General features: G+C 37.9%; 1 protein-coding gene across 2 annotated transcripts in view; it reads right to left on the bottom strand.

Annotated features, from left to right (window-relative positions):
• The window catches only part of NTNG1 (netrin G1), a gene marked incomplete at both ends in the record, with an annotated part of 160,855 nt that overhangs the window by 47,415 nt on the left and 94,022 nt on the right, over window positions 1–19,418 (bottom strand). For both annotated transcript variants that reach the window (XM_080623066.1, XM_080623067.1), the window contains 2 exons: window positions 3,399–3,425; window positions 14,090–14,262. In XM_080623066.1, coding sequence (XP_080479192.1) covers window positions 3,399–3,425; window positions 14,090–14,262 — 200 coding nt within the window. The remainder of the gene's footprint in view (window positions 1–3,398; window positions 3,426–14,089; window positions 14,263–19,418) is intronic.

Genomic DNA, 19,418 nt, shown 5'->3' with positions numbered 1-19,418 from the left:
CAGTAGCATTTGCTCTCACAATCTTTTAAGATATATATTTACCACATTAAAATTTCATAACAAGTACATAAAACAAATAAAGCTACACTCATCTTGACACTTATTTTAGTTCCAGAAAAATACCTACTAGATCTCTCAAGGTTAAGAAAACAATAAAGGAGTGCCCATTCAGTATTTTTTTTTTTTTACTTTTGTGTCTTGCACTTATTATCATAAAAAAAAGGTCCTTTTAATTTGAAATTGGCTATAAAGAAGAACAAAACCATACAGAACAAAGCAGAATATACCATTTGATGATCATGATTGCATCTTGCACTTGGGTGCAGGGTCTGTCGCTAAACTCTGACTCATCTGCCACCAGCAGGCTTTAAGGTGATAATCACCCACACAGAGTTATTTGCACATCATGTCTATCCTATCCTGTATCTAATTATACCCTTTATAACAAACTGTTTAGCATAATTAGTGGAGTTATGCTTTACAGGGAAAAAGACAGAAGTTATAGTTTAGAAGAGGCAGCTTTTTGAAGGCATACATGTGTAGATTAGTAACTTTGGTATTTGGTCACAATAATGGACATTTTGATGCATTGGTCTATGTAAAATCATACAATCATTATTTTAGCAAGTAAAATAATGTAGTTTTCAGGATATTTATATACTGCATGTAAGCATTGATTTATGACATGGTTTTGGGATTCATTAATTGTTAACACTTTCACCAGTATTTTTCCAGACATGGCTGAAAAATGTCAAAAGGGCCAGCACTGGGATCAAGAATGCTGGAAATGATCAGAGTCTATTTTTCAACTGATAGACAACAGCAGGTACAAATGACCTTAATGGGAAAGCTCTGATTATTTTTTTTTCTTTTTTCTACTAGATGATCAGAAAGGATGTTTACTTAATGACCAGTTTCTTTGTGTTCAAATTTTAATGAAGAGCTGCTTTAATACAAGATCCTTTGAGACAGGAATCTTGAAAAGGAATGGAGAATGATACATATATGTGCACACAGGTAAATCTATTTTATTTTTCTTTCTTGCTTTCATTGCAGTTTTAAAAGTGTTGAATAAACATCGCTTGCAGAGGAATCTTCATATGCTGGCAGTGTTGCCTTCATACCCCCATGCCCCAACCCCATCCTCATTATATCCTAGGAAGAGCTTGGAGCACACAAAAGCCAATACCCCCTCCTCCCATTAGTGTTTGCTGCCAGGCAAAATAAAACCCAAACTGTATTTCCTGAGAGTAGCTCCCTGTCCCCATATGGGGAAAAATTCTACTGATAGGAACACAAACATTGTATTAGCATAGACAAAAGAAGAAATCATGCAGATCCATTAAAGCAGCCACAAGTAATTAGTCTTGTTTGGTTTTATGTGTTAATTGTACTTCTGTTAAATTCTCTTAGAGACCAGTCTAAAGTTATGGGTTCTATCCTTGCTTTACATTAATTTTGCTATTTCTGTCTTATAGGAAAGATGTTCAGAACATTGAGCAAGTAGAGCTATTTTCTCCCTGAGCTATTTTAGAAAAAAACCATGAGAATAGCAAGCAGAATATCAATATTTACTTGTGCTCATCAGGAAGAGATGCTCATACTTCATCCTTTCCAGGTAGGCAAAGAAATCTGTTGAATTCTACCACATATTGTTCCAAGACATTTACAGTAGATTAAAAAGAAAGCATATATTTCCTATGGAATGTTAAATAGACTTCTCCATTTGTAATAGACAAACTGTACTAATCACCCCAGCATAAAATACGAAGAGGTCAACAATGCATCCTTTCAGGTCACCGTTGTTTAAAATGTATTTGAGTTTCCCTATTAAGTTTTCAAAGGCCAACATCTGCTGATGCTCAGAAATGGTAGATGTGGTGACAAAGGCTGTATGGAGTGTGAAGTGAAAACACAACCATATAGTTCATGCAACACAGTACTAAGAAACTATAGCACAATAAAACTCCAAAGAGCTATTTTCCCATTCATCCAATTTCTGTTATTAATGGCAGGAATATTCCTGAGAACAGTGATATAAATGTCTTCTCTTTTATTTAGTTTCTTTCATTATTGTAGTTAATAATAATAATAATTTATAAACATGAGATTTTGAAAATAGCATATCACAATGCCTTTGTAGTCATGCAAATACCAAAGACAACACTACAGCGGGAAAATTACATTATTAAGATGGAAGGCTTTCATTTGCACATTATTGTCATTGATGCTGTTTCGTTATTTAAAGCTGCAAAACAGATGCCATGGCATTCAGCTGTTAACACTGTTCTCATTTGTAAGGAGGCTAGTTTTGGTGCCATTGAACTTGCTGTCTAGAGCTTAACAAATCAGCACCATTCATGAGCTCAAGTAAACTGAGCTGACTTATAAATTCACAGACCTGACCCTGCATCATAAGAAGTGAGACAATTTTATCCAAATTAACAGAAGCTTTTCAGTTTGGTATCAGGTGTGGCAAATTGCATTTTACTACTGTGATATTTTTATCATTGTGATATTCCCATATCAAGCCAGTTGTGTCTAAAGCCTCTGCAAAGCCGAGGCTGCAGGGAATATTCTTTCAGTTAGCCGCAGCAGGATCTATTTCTACCTCCCTGCTTTATTTGTAATTAACTAACGTGGTATGACTGTGTGCACTGCTCTGTTATGGAACTCATCTGAGACTCGCAGCTGAGTCACTGTGCACTTAGTCCTTTCAAGTGTTTTATTTACTTAATCATCTCTTTCACTGATATAGTAGTTCTTTAGGTAATGGTGTTATGGTTTTGTTGTAGCTTAAGTATCGTATTTTGGTGCTTTAGTTGCATATAAGAGAGCAGATTTTGGTGAAGGAACACAATTCTGTTTATTTTGTGGAGTAAAGCCCAGTTTAAAGGCTGCTCGTATTAATGCAAAGATTCCAGCAGATACACTGTGTTTGGTAAGCTACTTCATAAAAATGAAAACTCTTCCATATTCTCTTTGAATTTACACACACATGCGTGAACATTAACAGTCTTGTACTTCTCTGTTATTAGCAAACACTTTCTTCTCCCCCCAACCCCCCCCCCCTCGAGAAGTTGCTCAACAAATATTTTCTGTGGAATGCTGCTTTAATTTTACGCATAATTCTTAGTTTTATAGCACTTGGTTTTCACCTACTGATCAGAACTGATCAGAAAATTTGTGGTTGAAGGCAGATGTGTTATCTGGAGTGACAGTCTCTCTGACTATGTAATACAGTTACATGTCAATGCAACAGAGGAAGGCCAATACATAGCACCTGCACCATAGAGCCCATTTTCAGAGAAACATTATCTACAACAGAAAGGGATGTTGGGAAATTAGATCCAAGAAGCTGAATGACAATGCAAAACAAGACTGGTTTTATTACTTACTACCAATACTGGAAATACTGGGTATACCTGTAGAGAAACAAAACACAAAAAAAGTATAGTTAGCTATTTGCTGCAGTTGGCTAAGCTATTGCATCTAAGATTCTAAACTGAATTTTCTCCTCATTTTCAGAATGTTATATCCATACATAGTTAAACCCAAGTAACTGCTAATATGTACCCAGCTCTTTACAAATGCAGTCTTTAGATTTTCAGTATGAGGCTGCAGAGACCACTAAAATGCATTGACAGATGGGTATTTCTGGGACCTACACCAGCTCCCTGAACTTCATGAATTTGTTCAGAACAGTTTTAGATTTCAACTAACCAGCCATTAGGTTTAATGCCCTAGATAAAAATATCAGTCATGCATGTGTTACACAGGTCTAGGAGAAGATTTTAACCAAGGGATAGATGTACTGCTAACTGCTTTGGCCAGCTGATTAAATCAGTTGATACCTTCTGTTGTATGTAGCTGTATATACACTGTATATATAAACTGTATATATGTTTATATATATATAAAAACTGTATATAGCTGTTTCTTCCACTTTTACCTGACAGTTATCTAAATTAAGCTATGGAAAAGTAATGTAATTGAACAAAACAATCTAACACGTTAGGTTGGTCATATTGGTTAAGCCTCTCATTGATTTTTAAAAACTTTGTATTTATTTATTTTCTCCCCTTCATTTCAATTCCTAAGCTGACTTAATGCAAGGAAACTATTCCAAAGACAGGTGAGATTTACCAGAAAAGGTGGGGCTGCTGAGGAGTAAAACTCCTATGCTGGATTAGCAATGTGGGATCTCATGCTGCATGATGCAGTCCCAACATGTAGCTTCTTGTCATGTCTGCCCTGCAAGGTCTGTAGCACAAAAATATGGAACTGAAATCTCTCCTGAAAAGCGATTTTCTGTAGATTAAATGACATTGCTAATGGCACTATTACTAGTCTCTTGGGTTACAGTTACAAATTGCAGATCATTATTTAAATCCTGGGTATTTCTATTCTCTCAGTTAAATACAGTCTGTCTTTTGTAAGTTTTATTGACTTTTGATGGCGTGCATTTTATTGCAGAAATATGTCTGTTTCTCCATTAAACATCTGCTGTACTACTTTCAACATCTATCTTGAAGTTCTATCTTACAGATGGCATGGACCTCATTCTGCAATTAAGCAAACTGGAGTGAAGGAATGTCTTGGGGATAAATGATATTCACTGTAAGCAAGGTTGTAAAGTCAAGTTAGGAACTTTTGTGACACTTGTGATATGGCCAAGACAATGTCAAAGTAATTGCATTTGCAGAATGACTATGATAAATGGATCTTTTGTGTTTCACCGTATCAGTCCTGGGGCACACGTCAGAACTGCAGCTCTCTCGTTTCATACTCTGTGTAACCTGTGGTTGGGCAGATCACTGGGCACCGCACTGGAGAAAGCACTTGCTGCTAACTGAGCCCTGCAGTCAGATGTTGCTTTCAATTTTAATTATTTCTACTTCTGCTGAGATTAACATGTATTTTAAAAAAATTTAGAATCATGAGGTATTAAAAGCTAAATAAGGATCTCCTTATAATAGAACAATGCTATTATAATTCTAAAAGTGTTTTTTATTTTCAGTTGGGATGATGTAAGAGAATTCTCTCCCTTTGTCTTAAATGTCAAAAAGGCAATCAATTTTCAAATATTTTTCCCTGAAGTTTCAATAGCAGCTTGTTTACATTTTTGCAAGTCATTGTAGAAGTTTTAAATTAGCAGGATTCATTTTCCTTTATACACTGATGGAACCAGCACAAATATTAGATAAAATACAGATACTGTGTTCTCGCACCCATGCTTCCACTGTGAAATGCTATTTGTATTTCCTCTGGGTATACTCCCCCGCCACAAACCTCCTTCTCTCCTACACACACATACAAATATCCTTCCCTTTCTCTCCTGAGCAGATTGTAGCAAAGGGAGAGGTTTTCCTGCAAGTCTGCTCTCCTCATTTTACTGTATTTCAAAATTTTCAATGAATTCATATGATAAATAGTTCCTGGGCAGAGAATAATGAAAACAAGGCACCTGTTAGCCTGAAGGGCTCTGTATTAACCTTGCAAAGTTGCCTTCAGGTTCTGTACAAAAAGCTCTTTTGCTATTTCTGCACAGAGTTTCTGGGTTGGTCTGATATTCTGTAACCAGCTTGATTTCTGTAATACCAGGTATCCCTGTGTATGATGATTGGCCTTGATGGTACACTATTTTATTTCCTTTCTGCTGAAGTGAGTGAGAATGGCACTTTGGAGTTTGTCTGGAAAGGAGCTGGTTATGTAGGGCCATGAAGCAGGATCCATTAATACTGCGTGAAAACTGCACATATGATGGAAAATTATTCTTAGTACGAGTGTTTTTGTGAGATCTGGAGCTACATATTGAGGCTAGCTCTTGAATTCAGCTGGGCTGTATTTGGTGCAAGTCCTTAGATATGGAGGCACAGGAGGTATGATTCTGTTAGTGTGGAGGCATGTGGGGTCCGGCCACACAGCCTCCCGTGGCACTGCCACTGGGGACACCAGCAGGCTTCTGGGAGTCATCCCACCACTGCCAGCATTTTGGATGGAAACTGGTACATTATATGTGATATGGATTGTTTCTGGTAAACCTGGTATTGAAATCTGTGAGTGTTTTGAAGCAGTAAAATTATGTGAGCAGGTTATAGAGAGAGATGAAGAATCAGGCCCATTACCTCCCTTGATGCACAACTCTATTCCTCTAGACATAAAGAGTAAATAAACCCAATGATTGCATTTATGTCTATTCAGTTGTTAAACCAAAGCAATGTTCAGTCTAAATCATCTTCCAGTTGAAATCACTGGGATGGTTATAAATGGTAATAGTTTTACAGTAAGAAAACGGCAAATGAAGCGTGCAAAGAAAGTTCAGGGGTAGCTACTGCCCCCGAAATGGCAAACATTGCAGAAGAAAGTCTGTAATACTATTTATTACTTTTAACTTGACCTGAGGGTGGTGGTTTGGTATATTACATGTTCACAGTAAGTGCATCTAAATACACATGCGTTACTTGAGAGAAAAAAATCTGGTGTTTTCATTTCATATGATCTTCTGCATCTGCCTTGTAATTTTCTCATTTCCTCCTTTTACCAGAAAGGGGTTGTTTCAACTTTTAGCTATTAGCTACCATGTAGCTGACTATTGAGAATGGAGAAAAAAGCAAATCAGATGCTAGCAAAGAAAGCAAGTTTTTTATTTCTTCTATAGCTTGTGTCAGTGTTAAATCCATAACACAAAGAAAAAGCATTTGGCTTTTTGTGGGAAGGACCATGCTGCCATTTCCAGTCTCACTTCCAGGGCAGCTGCGGTCCCTTTTACCCCCATCCTCAGTGCTTGTGTGTGTTTCCTGTCAGAAGTGCATTTAATGCAGCCAGGCTACATCTCTTCCTGGGGAGGGACTACATGTGGGATGAAAGAATTATTCTGTCAGTTTGGCCTTGGCTACCATATTTCCCACAGACTTTTCTGTCTCTTCTCCATCACAAGCTGAATGTGCACCCATCGTACGACAGGGATCTGAGGACAGGCTCCTGCTGTTACCAGAACACTACACCAACCCAGCTCGCAGGTCACTCGCATTCAGGGAAGGAGTGTCACCAAGAGCTCAGCTGAATTATCCGGGTGAGGTGAATGCAGCACAGAGACTTAGGTATCTCTTCCTATGAAGACATGGCAGGATATGATGATAAATTATGCAGTGCAAGTTTGGATTCATATTAATTGCTGATCAGAGCTGTGTGAGATCTTTTCTGACAAAAGAGACATCCTTATAATTGCACTCTACACCACACATTTTAACTCTTAATCAGGAACAAAATGTAGAGCTTTCCAAGGCACGAAGTCAGAGCAGGGCTGTTCATGTCACCTCTGATCTTTTGCTAGAATAGCTGTGCTCCAGCATGACAGCACTCCCTGCAGTAAGTCTTTTTTCCCTTTGCAACTCCTCCACTGAGGCATGATTACAGTATCAGATCCTCAGCAGCAATTCCCGAAGTTTTGAATTCTCTAGTCATTTAAAGCCCTGAGAAGCTGGAGGAACCTAGCATCTTGTAATCCCTCAAAAGGAGTGATTGTTATGATCATAGGAGTAAACTTTCATGTATTGCCTAACCTGTATTCAGCCAAAGGACCAGACACAGTGGAAGACACAGCCCTTAGGAAATTTCACTTGTATTTCATCGCAACAGCCCTGGAACTCCTGCTTCTGTTATTTTAGCAGGTGCTTTCTCTGTAAAGATTGAAAAGTTTTCAAGTTTTAGAGAAAGACCTGCTTAGATGAAGTCTGTTATCCTCCACCTCTGCTTTCCCATGCAATATTGCCACAAATTAATGGGACAGAGAAAATATTTAGTTACTGGTTTATTGGGTAACACCTTTAAAAATTTGGATGACTTTTTATGTTGTTTTAGTGACTCCAAACCAGCATTGAATACTCTTTGTTGAGGAAACTGCCACTGAGATCAAAGTATTTTTTTCAAGTAATCCTAATTTATTGATAGAATATTAGATATTAAAAACTTCAAAAATCCCAAACCAGACCATTTTTTGAACTTTGAGTATCCTTGAACAGACATTTTGCCTTCCCATACTGCTGCTTAAGGCCTAGAACCCTCTTTAATTGTTTCTCTTCACTGTATACAGCAAAAATAGAGTTGTTTGAAACCAGTGATGGATGGCAGCGATTCATTTCCCAGCAACAGATGGCACCATGCCCAGCCCAAACAACCAACTCAGCAGGGGTCGCAGAAGCGGGTAGAATGCTGCAGAAAGATTTTTCAAGTTCTGTTGAAAACCCCCCCCCAAAATGGCACATTATTTGTAGCATGTTGGCTTTTAGATATGTATTTGCAATGTTTTGCTGGCCACTGCACAGGATACCAAGTTGGAGGGAAGTTATTTTATCATTTGCAGTTGTCTCTGACACTTCTGCCTTCCTGAATCTCTTGATACTTTACAATTTCGCCCTCACCACCAAGTATCCTAGCCTGACATAGCTTTACATCCTCTATAAGCTTCCTGAGCCCAAATTAATGTGCAATATAAAATAGGAACAATAACAAGCTTTGCTCTTTTGTAACGTTGCATTCATATCTTTCTTTTTCTCTATGAAAGTTCAAAAATCGTCAAGGATCAAAATTTTACATTTTAAGCATAGGTGTCCCATTCCTTCAAATTGAGAACATGTGGGGTCACCTCCTTTGCCTCAGTCCTGAAGTAAGTACTGCAAAGCTCCTTCCAGTTTTTAGGGAGAATAGGGCACTTGGAAAATGGGACACTACATACTTTGAGTCTGCTTTGATGGGACAGCAGGATGTGTGATCTTTTCAGTTACAGGGATCTTTGCTACTTGGATTTCTGATTAGAAAGCCTGTCCACCCCACAACCTCTTTGCCAATTTAATTTACACCGGTCCTTCAAGATGGCTTTTTGTTAGCAAATATTCACGGGGAAAGCTACAAACAAGAATGAGGGCAATCAGTACAATACTTGAAGTGCCATACTTTTTTTGTCAGAAGCTGTTTATGTGGCAGGTATGTTGCAGTGATGCCTTGTAAGTCTTTTGCCATCCAGGGAGGATTAAGGCTGTGTGGCTGAGACAAAGATTGTACTATCAGGTGGGGGGGGGAGATGTGCAGGGGGACATGACTCCCTGCAGTAGACATTCAGTGAACTGATTGGGACTATCTGCCTAACTGTTGACTGAAAAGAACCACCAATGTTCCCTGTGTCCTGCTCAATCCTTTGTGTTGCATTGAACTATGAATTAGAAAAGCCATGTAACAGCTAGGAGGAGGTTTTTGCTGAGTGTCAAGCAGTTCTTGTACAGGTTATTGGTTGTGGAGGGACTAACGAAATGCTAGCAGGCTTTGATGGATGGCAGCCCAGCACAGCCTTAGACAACTCTGTCTGACAGAGCAAAGAACATAAGTGACAAAGATGATCTAAACAACAGGAGGAAGAAAAGGGCTAGTGCTGTCAGACACATATGACTGCTGAGGAGAAAAGCTGTCTTGTAATACCAAGTATAGAGAAATTCAAGAAGTTCACTTTGAGTGTCAAAACATATTGCAGAAAAAACAATCCATAGAATGTAGCAGCACAAGGGAATAAATGTAATCACAAAATAGTCAATAAGATAGAGTGGAAATACAAAATAAATGCTATGCAGAAGACAAATGTGGAAATACTGTTAGTGCCAGTAAGCAACAGAGTACTAGGTGTCTTTCACAAGCACAGCAAACCAAAAATGTTTTGTGTTTTCCTGAAAAACTCATGTTGACTTAAAATGAGAAGGATACAAAAAAGTTTTATAAAATGAGAAGGATACAAAAAAGTTTTATAAAATGAGAAGGATACAAAAAAGTTTTATATCAAGGTTTAGGCTGTGCTTGAAGTATAATCTAGAATGGTATTTCGTGATCTGTAGCTTGAAATTGTGTAATAAAGTCTTATTGGCCACAAAAAAAAAAAAAAAAAAAATGGCAGAAGCAGAACAGTGGAAACAACTTAAGTTCCAGCTGGGAAAGATTTGGAAATAGACATTAGGCTTTTTGTTGAATCTGAGCAAATTTCCAAATTCAGGGATTTCTGAAAAAAGGATCTTCTTATTTTGTGTGTGGGAAAAACCAATCAAACCAAAAACCAACAACCCCAACCCCCCAAAAAACCACCCCCCCCCCAATAAAAAGAAAACCAAACAAAACAAAACCAACCAAACCTCCAAAAAACTTCCGAGTGTTTCATTTATACAACTATTTTTAGCTGTATCTTATTTAAGCACACTCATATAAAAAAAAAACAACAACCAACAACTTCAAATCCCTTTAAAATCTAAATATTTTGGTCTTAGGTGGAAAAGATAGACTCTGAAAACTGGATGAAAGAAGAGTATCAAAGGGACACTATATTATACAAAGCATCCCTAGGGAATTAAAGTAATATACCAAGGGAAATTTAGGGTCAAAACAGAGAAGCCATTTCTATCAACATGTTCCAGCAGCTATTTACAGAATTTACTCCTGACTAGAGAGAGTATAATGCTGCATTGCTGACCACACGATAGTGATGGTGACGTAAACACAACAGGGTAAGTGAAATTACATTTGATGCACAGAGTTTATATAATAATGCAAAAATTCATATTCTCCAAAATATGCAGCATTAGATCAGGAAATGACAAAAGAAATGAAGCTTTTACATACCATAAATGATTGCTGCTGGTAGCAAGTAATCAGACAACCCACAAGAAGAGAACCTAATTTAGTTCTGACTAGTAGGTAGGACCTGATTCAAGAAGTAGTTATTAGAGAATCACTTCTGGACTGAAAGTCAACATAATTGTTCAGAAGGAACAGGATGAAAAAATCCACTGTAAGAATATTTAGCTTTCAGAGAATGAGCAGATAAAAATGACTTAGTTAAAAGAAAAATTAAAAGAATAGTTAAAAATATTTAATGGCAACAGTATGAAGGCAGATTAAAATGTATGAAAGAGTGAGAATCATAACATATAAGCCATCTTTTTTTTAATCATGAAAATCGACTATCTTATGAACAACAATAACAAAACACCAACCAACCAACCAAAAAAAAACTAAACCAAAAAAAAAGAAAAAAAAAACAGTCATAAAAAAATAACATCCAATCCAAAACATCAGAATGAAGATTTTGGAAAGTGTTAAGTCATCTCAGTATCTCAGTGAAGAAAGACAGGGAGAAAAAAAAGCATAAAATCTGTCAAGTTAAATATAAACCACAGTCTTTTGAGAATCAACTTGCTACAGACTTAAAAGTTAATGATACCTTTTTGGTAAAATAGCCACTCAAGAAGCAGGAGGCCTCCCAGAGAGATGACTGGGTAGAGAGGCAGTCAAATTATTAAAGTACTGAATACTAAATTAATTGTTTTCACTGATGTTCACAACAAAGAATGTTAGAGAGATTCTCACAATCTGAGGGTGTTTCTCAATGTTTATCATAATCTGAAAGTGTTTTAGTAGATATAAATAATATCAAACTATAAGAATTGCCATAGATGATGTTCACCCAGGAAGTGCTTTAAAGGAACTAAAATATGACATTTCTGAACCAACTATTGTAATATATAACCTATCATTTATGTCAGCCTCAGTGTCAGAAGAAGTGTTGTAATTGTGGCACTGTATTTAAAAAGGACTCAAGGGTTGATCACTGTAATAACAAAATAGAAAGCAGACATTTTTATGTATTGTAAAAATTAAATTGTATTGAATTGTAAAAAATTCATGTTCTTATGTCTAGAATATTGTGTAGTTTTAGCCTCACCAAGTTAAAAAATGACATTACAGAACCATCACAGATGACCAGAGATGTGGCATGATTTCATATATGCTAAGATTAAATAGGAGTCATCATTTAGAAAACCGGCTGGAGGAGTGGGCATTGCAACTCTGTATAATCATAAACAGTATAACAGACATAAATAGGGATACATTACTCTGTTTCTTCCTATCTAAGGAGATATAGGCTTAATGATATAAAAAACATTTAAAGCAAACAAAAGGAAATACCCTTCACTCACTGTGTCTTTAAAATGTGAAATGTATTGCCATAAGATGTTACTGAGTTCAAGCTTATGACAGTTGGGTCTCTGCTTGGCAGCTAGCAAACACTACTAAGATGTGCGTGACTAAGATGGAGGATCCAGCTCAGAAAGACAGTTTATTGCTGGCAACTGGGATGGCAAAGAAGAAAACCTTTATACTTCTTCCTGTTTGACATGAATTCCTGCTGCTGATCACTGCTGAAGTCAGGATTTGAGGGTGAGTGGAATATTCATCGGCACAAACAAGGTTACATTTTCATGATGATATCATAATAATAGTAAAACCTAGAGAAGACTGCCTATTAGTTGCAGAAAGTTTTGATTATTGATGGAATTGTATATCTGATTGAATTCAATAATGCTGAAATTTGTTTTAACAAGCTTCAGGCATCCTTTTGGTGGGTGCTAATTCCACAGTTCTGTCTGGTGTGTGTTCAACTGATTGGAAATGATGTAACTGACAGAGCAAGCTGCATTTAGACAGATCCCTGATGTTCAGATGTATCTTGTCACTAGTTTAGATGATTGCTGGAGTAGCAACTGAATTTAATATATTTATATATATACACATACACACACATATATATATATAAGAAAGAAATACATATACGTGCATACATATGTATGTGTGTGTATGTATATATAAAATATATGAATAAAACCAACCTGGTAAATCTCACCATTTTTTCTGAAGATAGCTTTAAAGTATTAATTCTGTGACCCACACTCACTTTTTATAACATGTGAGAAAGTGAATACTCTTACAAAATGTTTTTTCCCTGCTTTTTAGAAGTTCATTTTTTTTCCTGCTCAGTAAAATTTTTATCATAATTTCATGCTCTCACACTTCATGGTTTGTTACTTGGTCTACTACTCTCACATTTAACTTGATAAGGTCCTGCTTCCTATGATATTAATTTCTGAGTTTTGATTCTTCACAGTGGCTGCTTTGAAGTCTTAGATAACATTCTGAGCATTGCACATTGCTCCTGGTATTAAACTTTTCATTCAATTGCAGTACATATCTCTGTTTCTCCCGAATAATTTTTCAGTAAATTGTTATATTCTAATCTTTTAAAATGAATGTTTTGCTTCTAATCAGGACAAAACTGTAGACTATTCTTAAGCTAGTAACTTCTGTCAAAAGGTTTGGTGATGTATTCTCATCTTCAATCCTTTCTTCAAAGGAATTCAGAAGCATTTTAAATTATTGTGTATTTCATACATGCGTGAAAGGAAGAACTGATGCTTGTACTTGTCTTTGTGCCATCTTTTTCAGCAGCATATTCTTTTCTATCCAATCCTGCCCATGACCAGGAAATGCATATGTTAATAACTTGCTTTGGATAATATGTGTGCTGGAGTAGTGAGCACGTGTTGTTGAATGGTTATTAGCTGGAAACCAGCAGATACAAAAACTCCATTTTTGAATTTGCCTTCCCCCTTCAACAGAGTGATTTAAAAGAATGCATGTGAATCTGGACTGCAAGTTAACATCAGAAAAAATCTCCTTTACCAGCCGCTAGACCTTTAGCTATTAGTTGAATAAATTTGGTCTGAGAATACTTAACTTCCTTAAATGGACAAAAAAAAAAAATGAGTAAGGGCTTCATTTCACATGTTGAGCTGAGGTTGTTTTGACACTCGAGTCAGGAAGGATGTATGAATGGAGGAGGGCACTGTGGCTGGAGCAGTATTGCAGATATTCCCATGGATTTCTCTCCTCTGTATGTGATTTTTATGTGAAGGGCCTAATTCTTTCATTCCTTAGCCCTTTCTGTGCAGTGTCACAGGATTTGTTTATGGATACAGCTATGCAGTTCTCATCAAGTTATTTACAACTATGTGAGAGCATAGATATGTATACTATGACAATTAACATAATTTGCAGACAATATGCAGACACTTAGCACAATTTGACATCTTGTCCGGTTATATGCACTGAGTCATAAAGACATGACAAACTTTTGCCAGTATTAATCTTCCTTCAGAGTCATAATATGGGGCAGAATTCTAATGATGAAATAACCTTGTTATATAGAACTACTTACAGATATTAGCAGTGCCCTTAGGTATAGGCAGATAAGAACCAGGACTCCATGGTCGGCCCTGGTAATTCTTCTTGCATTTTCCACAGTCTGGGCCAGTTGTGTTATGCTCACATTCGCAAAGTAGTCTTTTGTTTTCTTCTTTACAGCCAGTAGCATGAAGGTTGCACTTACACCTATTTTTAAAAGGCAAAAATAAAAAAAAAAAAAATAATTGATATTATTTAGAGGTGAGTTTACGTTTAGGTTAAGTCTTAGTAAGCCATTGGAACTATTCTATTTCTGTGTGCTGTGTCTGTATTATTGTTTTAGCATGGTTTACAAGACATCCCTCAAATAGCATGTTATAATATCTTCAGCTCTCACAGATTTGAAAGCAGTAATTTCACCAAGACTCCAAGATGCTGAATCTTTTCTCATTTTCACTAACACAGCTCCACTGAGATCAACTGAATTATTCATAATTTTCACTATAGATAGGTCTATAATCTTGCAAAAATTCAAGAGTTACTACTCCCAGGAACAAAACAAGGCTTCAGCTCATGTCCTTAGAGAATCTGGCCCAAATTAAGATCCAAGTTAGGCCCCCGGAGTCTGAGAAAACAGACTTCAACTAAATATTCTCTGCAATGCCACACTTCAGTCAAAGGGAAGCTCACTATCATGGTGTTCTGCCATTCTTGTTCAGTGAGTACTTTCTTGCTCAGAAAGCAATTTTTTTTTACTACTTTAATTTGATATAGTTGTGGGAGCTGAAGGTCGGAGGAAATATTTTAGTAGGCACATTTAGTTTTACTTAGTAAAGAACACCTACTTGAACCTTGCAACAAAATCATTAGCTAAACCAGATTCTGAATTTGGTCTTAGAACAATTTTGTGTTCCTTAAAGTCCACTCTTTCCGTGAAACTAGGACACTTACAGCACGGGATGCTGGTTTCATGAACAGTAAGGTGTTGTCACGTCTTTTCATCCCTTTCCAATAGATGTTAAACCCGGCTAAAATCTATTTCTGTTTGGGGGTGGGGAGAAAACTAATATATTCAACAGCCCTGTCTGTTTTCCTAATGATTGTACATTTAGTGATGTAAAGCGTTCTCATGTAGGCATTTGTCACCTGTTCCATATAGTGACCAATAATTAAAGCAAAACAACACATGGAATGGCCAAGTGGAAATTAACAGCTGTCAAACTGACTTCCATTTGGCAGGAAAATGACCTGAAGCAACTGGCCACATACATATATATCCCCAGGGTAAAACAAGCTTGCAGTTGTCATAAGTGGCTGCTGGAGAAAATCCACAAGAATCTGTAATACAGTAGATGGTGGAGCATTCTCCTCAATGCTAGAAATGAGACAGATAAAAACGCCATTATTTGAGCAATGCTCATTCTAAAGAAAAAGAAGTTCAGCTCCTTTTAAATTGAAATTACCAAAATGCATTCAATATGTTAGAAAAAAAGTGTGATCATTTCCAAAATATTGATGCTGAAACACTATATCAATTGTAAAGTAAATTTTCAATGACTAGCTACTGCAGAATGAAAGATACCTGTTTGAGGAGAAGAGGAGACTGCGGGGGGACCTTATTAGTGTATATAAATATATAAAGGGGGAGTGTCATGAGGATGGAGCCAGGCTCTTCTCAATGGCAAACAATGATAAGACAAGGGGTAATGGGTATAAACTGGAACACAAGAGGTTCCACTTAAACTTGAGAAGAAACTTCTTCTCAGTGAGGGTGACAGAACACTGGAACAGGCTGCCCAGGGGGGTTGTGGAGTCTCCTTCTCTGGAGACATTCAAAACCCGCCTGGACACATTCCTGTGTAACCTTATCTAGGTGTTCCTGCTCTGGCAGGGGGATTGGACTAGATGATCTTTTGAGGTCCCTTCCAATCTCTAACATACTGTGATACTGTGATACTGTGAGAATTAGTAGATGAGATGTGCTTACTCATGTACAGATTGAAGATTTTGGAGAATGGCACTGCTGTTAAAAAAAGAGTGATGTGTGGTTTTACTGTCCACAAGAATATGAAAATGGAAGACTCCCAAACAGGAGAGATACATAATAATGACAAGACCAAATAAGTAGATAGAGAATCAGAAGAGAAAAAAGCTGGAAAGACTGTGGACAGCGTGGAGTCACTAGAATAAATGAGAGAGGAACTGACAGAATTTCTTTCAGGGGAAGATTTGTGTTTTGTTGGAGGGACTCATCAGTGTCAGAGGCAGCAAGTGTTCTGAGGAAAAGCTGTAGTTCCTAGGGCTCTGAAAGGGTGCTGCAGGCTGGAATGGGAACTGAGGTGAGAAAAATAAGTAGGGTATATCTGCTAATTGCTGTAACTGTGCACAGCTCTCTTAATAAGCACCTGAAAATAGACAGCTGTGTCAGAAAAAGATTGTGTCAGAAAACCTTGTGCTAAGTCTGTTTGCACTTCTTAGATGCTGTACTTGCCATATGCTCCTGAAGAGACAGACTGACCCCTCCTTAATTTTGCTTGCACCATTAAAAGTCTTGGGCAGACTCTGGCCTTATATATCTTCCACTGCTTCCACCCAGTCCTGTCCCATCCCCTTCATATATATACAACACATATGCATGTATTTCTACGTATGGAAGCATATGTGCATGCACAAACAATTCCCACAAAAACTCATGCATATTGACTTCCTTTTATTTCCCCCATTCCCTAATTCTACTGTGATTCATCTCTTCATAGGCTGCCTCTTCCTTCTCCTTATTTCCCAGGCAAGAGAGCATGGACAGCTCTATTAGATAGATCTATTGATGGTTCTGGTGCCCAGATTTTTAATTTATTTGGCCAAGATTGCTGCAGAGGAAGGGCTTCTTAGCCCAGAGCTGTGGCATCATGCCATGGTAACTGTTCTGTGGTCCACATGGCAGGGCCCATGCAGTACCACAACAGACAGGGTTTTTGCACAAAGCAGCTTCTGTGATTTTAGCAACCAAGCTCCAACAGAAAAAGGAAAACTACGTATTTTGGAGTTCTGTGTTTGTACCAGGTTTTCACAAAACCAGCAAAATGCATTTTCTTGTGGAAGTAGTTGGTTACCTTCTGTGAAATTTTAAAATGCTATTTACAGATTTGAAACAATCAGCCCTCATACAGGCATTCAGAACAAACACACACAAAACAGATCATGTAGGAACATCTTGGCCACTTAGCTTCCTAAATGGAGGAGTTGTTAAATGACTCTTTCTGCTCTAAACCAGTAGAATAATCACAGATTCATTCAATCAGTGCCTTTTTACAAATCCTCCAAATGCTGCATCCTGCCATAAAAGAAAATTCCAAATAATACTATTTTAAGAGAAACAAGAGCAAGCTCCCTCCAATTAAAAAACAAAACCCCCCAAAAGTAAACAACCTCCCCCCCAAAACCACCAACAAAACCCCCCAGCAATGAGGAGAGAACTGTAGCCTTCTTGGAGTATGATTTAAATTAAATGAGAGAAAACAAATTAGATCACTGCAAAAAAAAAGACTGATCAGATCTTATGATCGGACATAAAGGACTGATCTAACACCTTTGTAAGTAGAGGATAGTCAAAACCTAACATTAACATCCTAGCAAAAAAAGAACTGACAATGCTGAATAATCCTAAAACGCATGAGAATAATTAAATTTTGCTGTGTGTAATTTCCCAGGAGAAGAAAGTAAGGAAAAATATGGTCACTGTGGTGTTCTAGAAGGTTAGCTAAAGATCAAGGTAAAAAATTACATTTATATTAAAAATGTCAAATGTAGAGTTAATGAGAGTGTCGTGGTTTAAGCCCAGTTGGTAATTCAGAGCCACACAGCCACTCATTCACTCCCTCCTTTCTTCCTTCCCCCGCTCCCGGAGGGATGGTGAGGAGAATCGAAAGAATGTAACTCCTACGGGTTGAGATAAGAACAGTCCAGTAACTAAGGTATAACACAAATCACTACTGCTGCCACCAATAATAATAATGATAAGGGAAATAACAAGGGAAGAGAATGCAACTGCTCACTACCCACCAACTGATACTCAGCCTGACCCGAGCAGCTGTCTAGCCCTTCCAGGTAACTCTCCCCAGTTTATAGAGTGGGCATGACGTGCTGTGGTATGGAATACCCCTTTGGCTAGTTTGGGTCAGGTGTCCTGCCTCTGCTTCCTTCTGGCTTCCCCTCCTCCCTGGCAGAGCATGAGACTCACAAAGTCCTTGGTCAGAGTAAACATTACTGAGCAACAGATAAAAACATCAGTGTTATCAGCGTTGTTCCCATGCTGAAAGTCAGAAACACAGCATTGCACCAGCTACTAAGAAGGAGAACAATGACTGCTACTGCTGAACCCAGGACAGTGTCCACCCCTTATTCCATACCATTCACGTCATGCTCAGATCCCACATTTTTCAATATACCATCACTCTTGTCTCATATATGTATGTGTGTGTATATATATATATACACACATACATACACACACACACAAAGAGAGAGATATCATTCCTTAGTGCATGGACCAATCCCTATAAAGCTGCTGAGTTCATCCGGTCCATGATGATCCGCTCCATCTCTTATAACATCTTTCAGAGCAGGAGATAGAGTGTGCAGTGTTGGATTGTTGCCTGCTGATGACACCACAGAACTCGTCTGATCACTGCTGAGCTCCTCTGGTTTCATTAAAGTTCATTCTTTGTTGGAATGATGGTTGAAGGGAAGTCAGGGCCAGTTGCTGGTGACCTGAAGACATCTAGTTGGTGGGCTATAAAAGTGCTACATAGCAGGCAACAGCATATAATTGAGTTCATTGGCTGTTTTCCCTTAAAAACAAATCCCCTTGAGGTACACATCGGACTTCCCCATCTTCCTGCATTACCCACCAAGTATATCTGGGTCCCTGAGCAAAAGTAATCCCATGAGTGGGTTTCAAAGAATCATAGAATAGTTAGGGTTGGAAAGTGTCTTAAGATCATCTAGTTCCAACCGCTCTGCCACGGGCAGGGACACCTCACACTAAACCATGTCACCCAAGGCTTTGTCCAACCTGACCTTGAACATCGCCAGGGATGGAGCATTCACAACCTCCCTGGGCAACCCATTCCAGTGCCTCACCACCCTTACAGTAAAGAACTTCTTCCTTATATCCAATCTAAACTTCCCCTGTTAAAGTTTTAACCTGTTACCCCTTGTCCTATTACTACAGTCCCTAGTGAAGAGTCCCTCTCCAGCATCCTTATAGGCCCCCTTTAGATACAGAAAGGCTGCTATGAGGTCTCCACGCAGCCTTCTCTTCTCCAGGCTGAACAGCCCCAACTTCCTCAGCCTGTCTCCATACG

The sequence above is a fragment of the Psittacula echo genome (assembly GCF_963264785.1).
Source record: "Psittacula echo genome assembly, chromosome: 7".
In the NCBI taxonomy this organism is placed as follows: domain Eukaryota; kingdom Metazoa; phylum Chordata; class Aves; order Psittaciformes; family Psittacidae; genus Psittacula; species Psittacula echo.
This window is presented reverse-complemented; position numbering and strand designations above follow the sequence as displayed.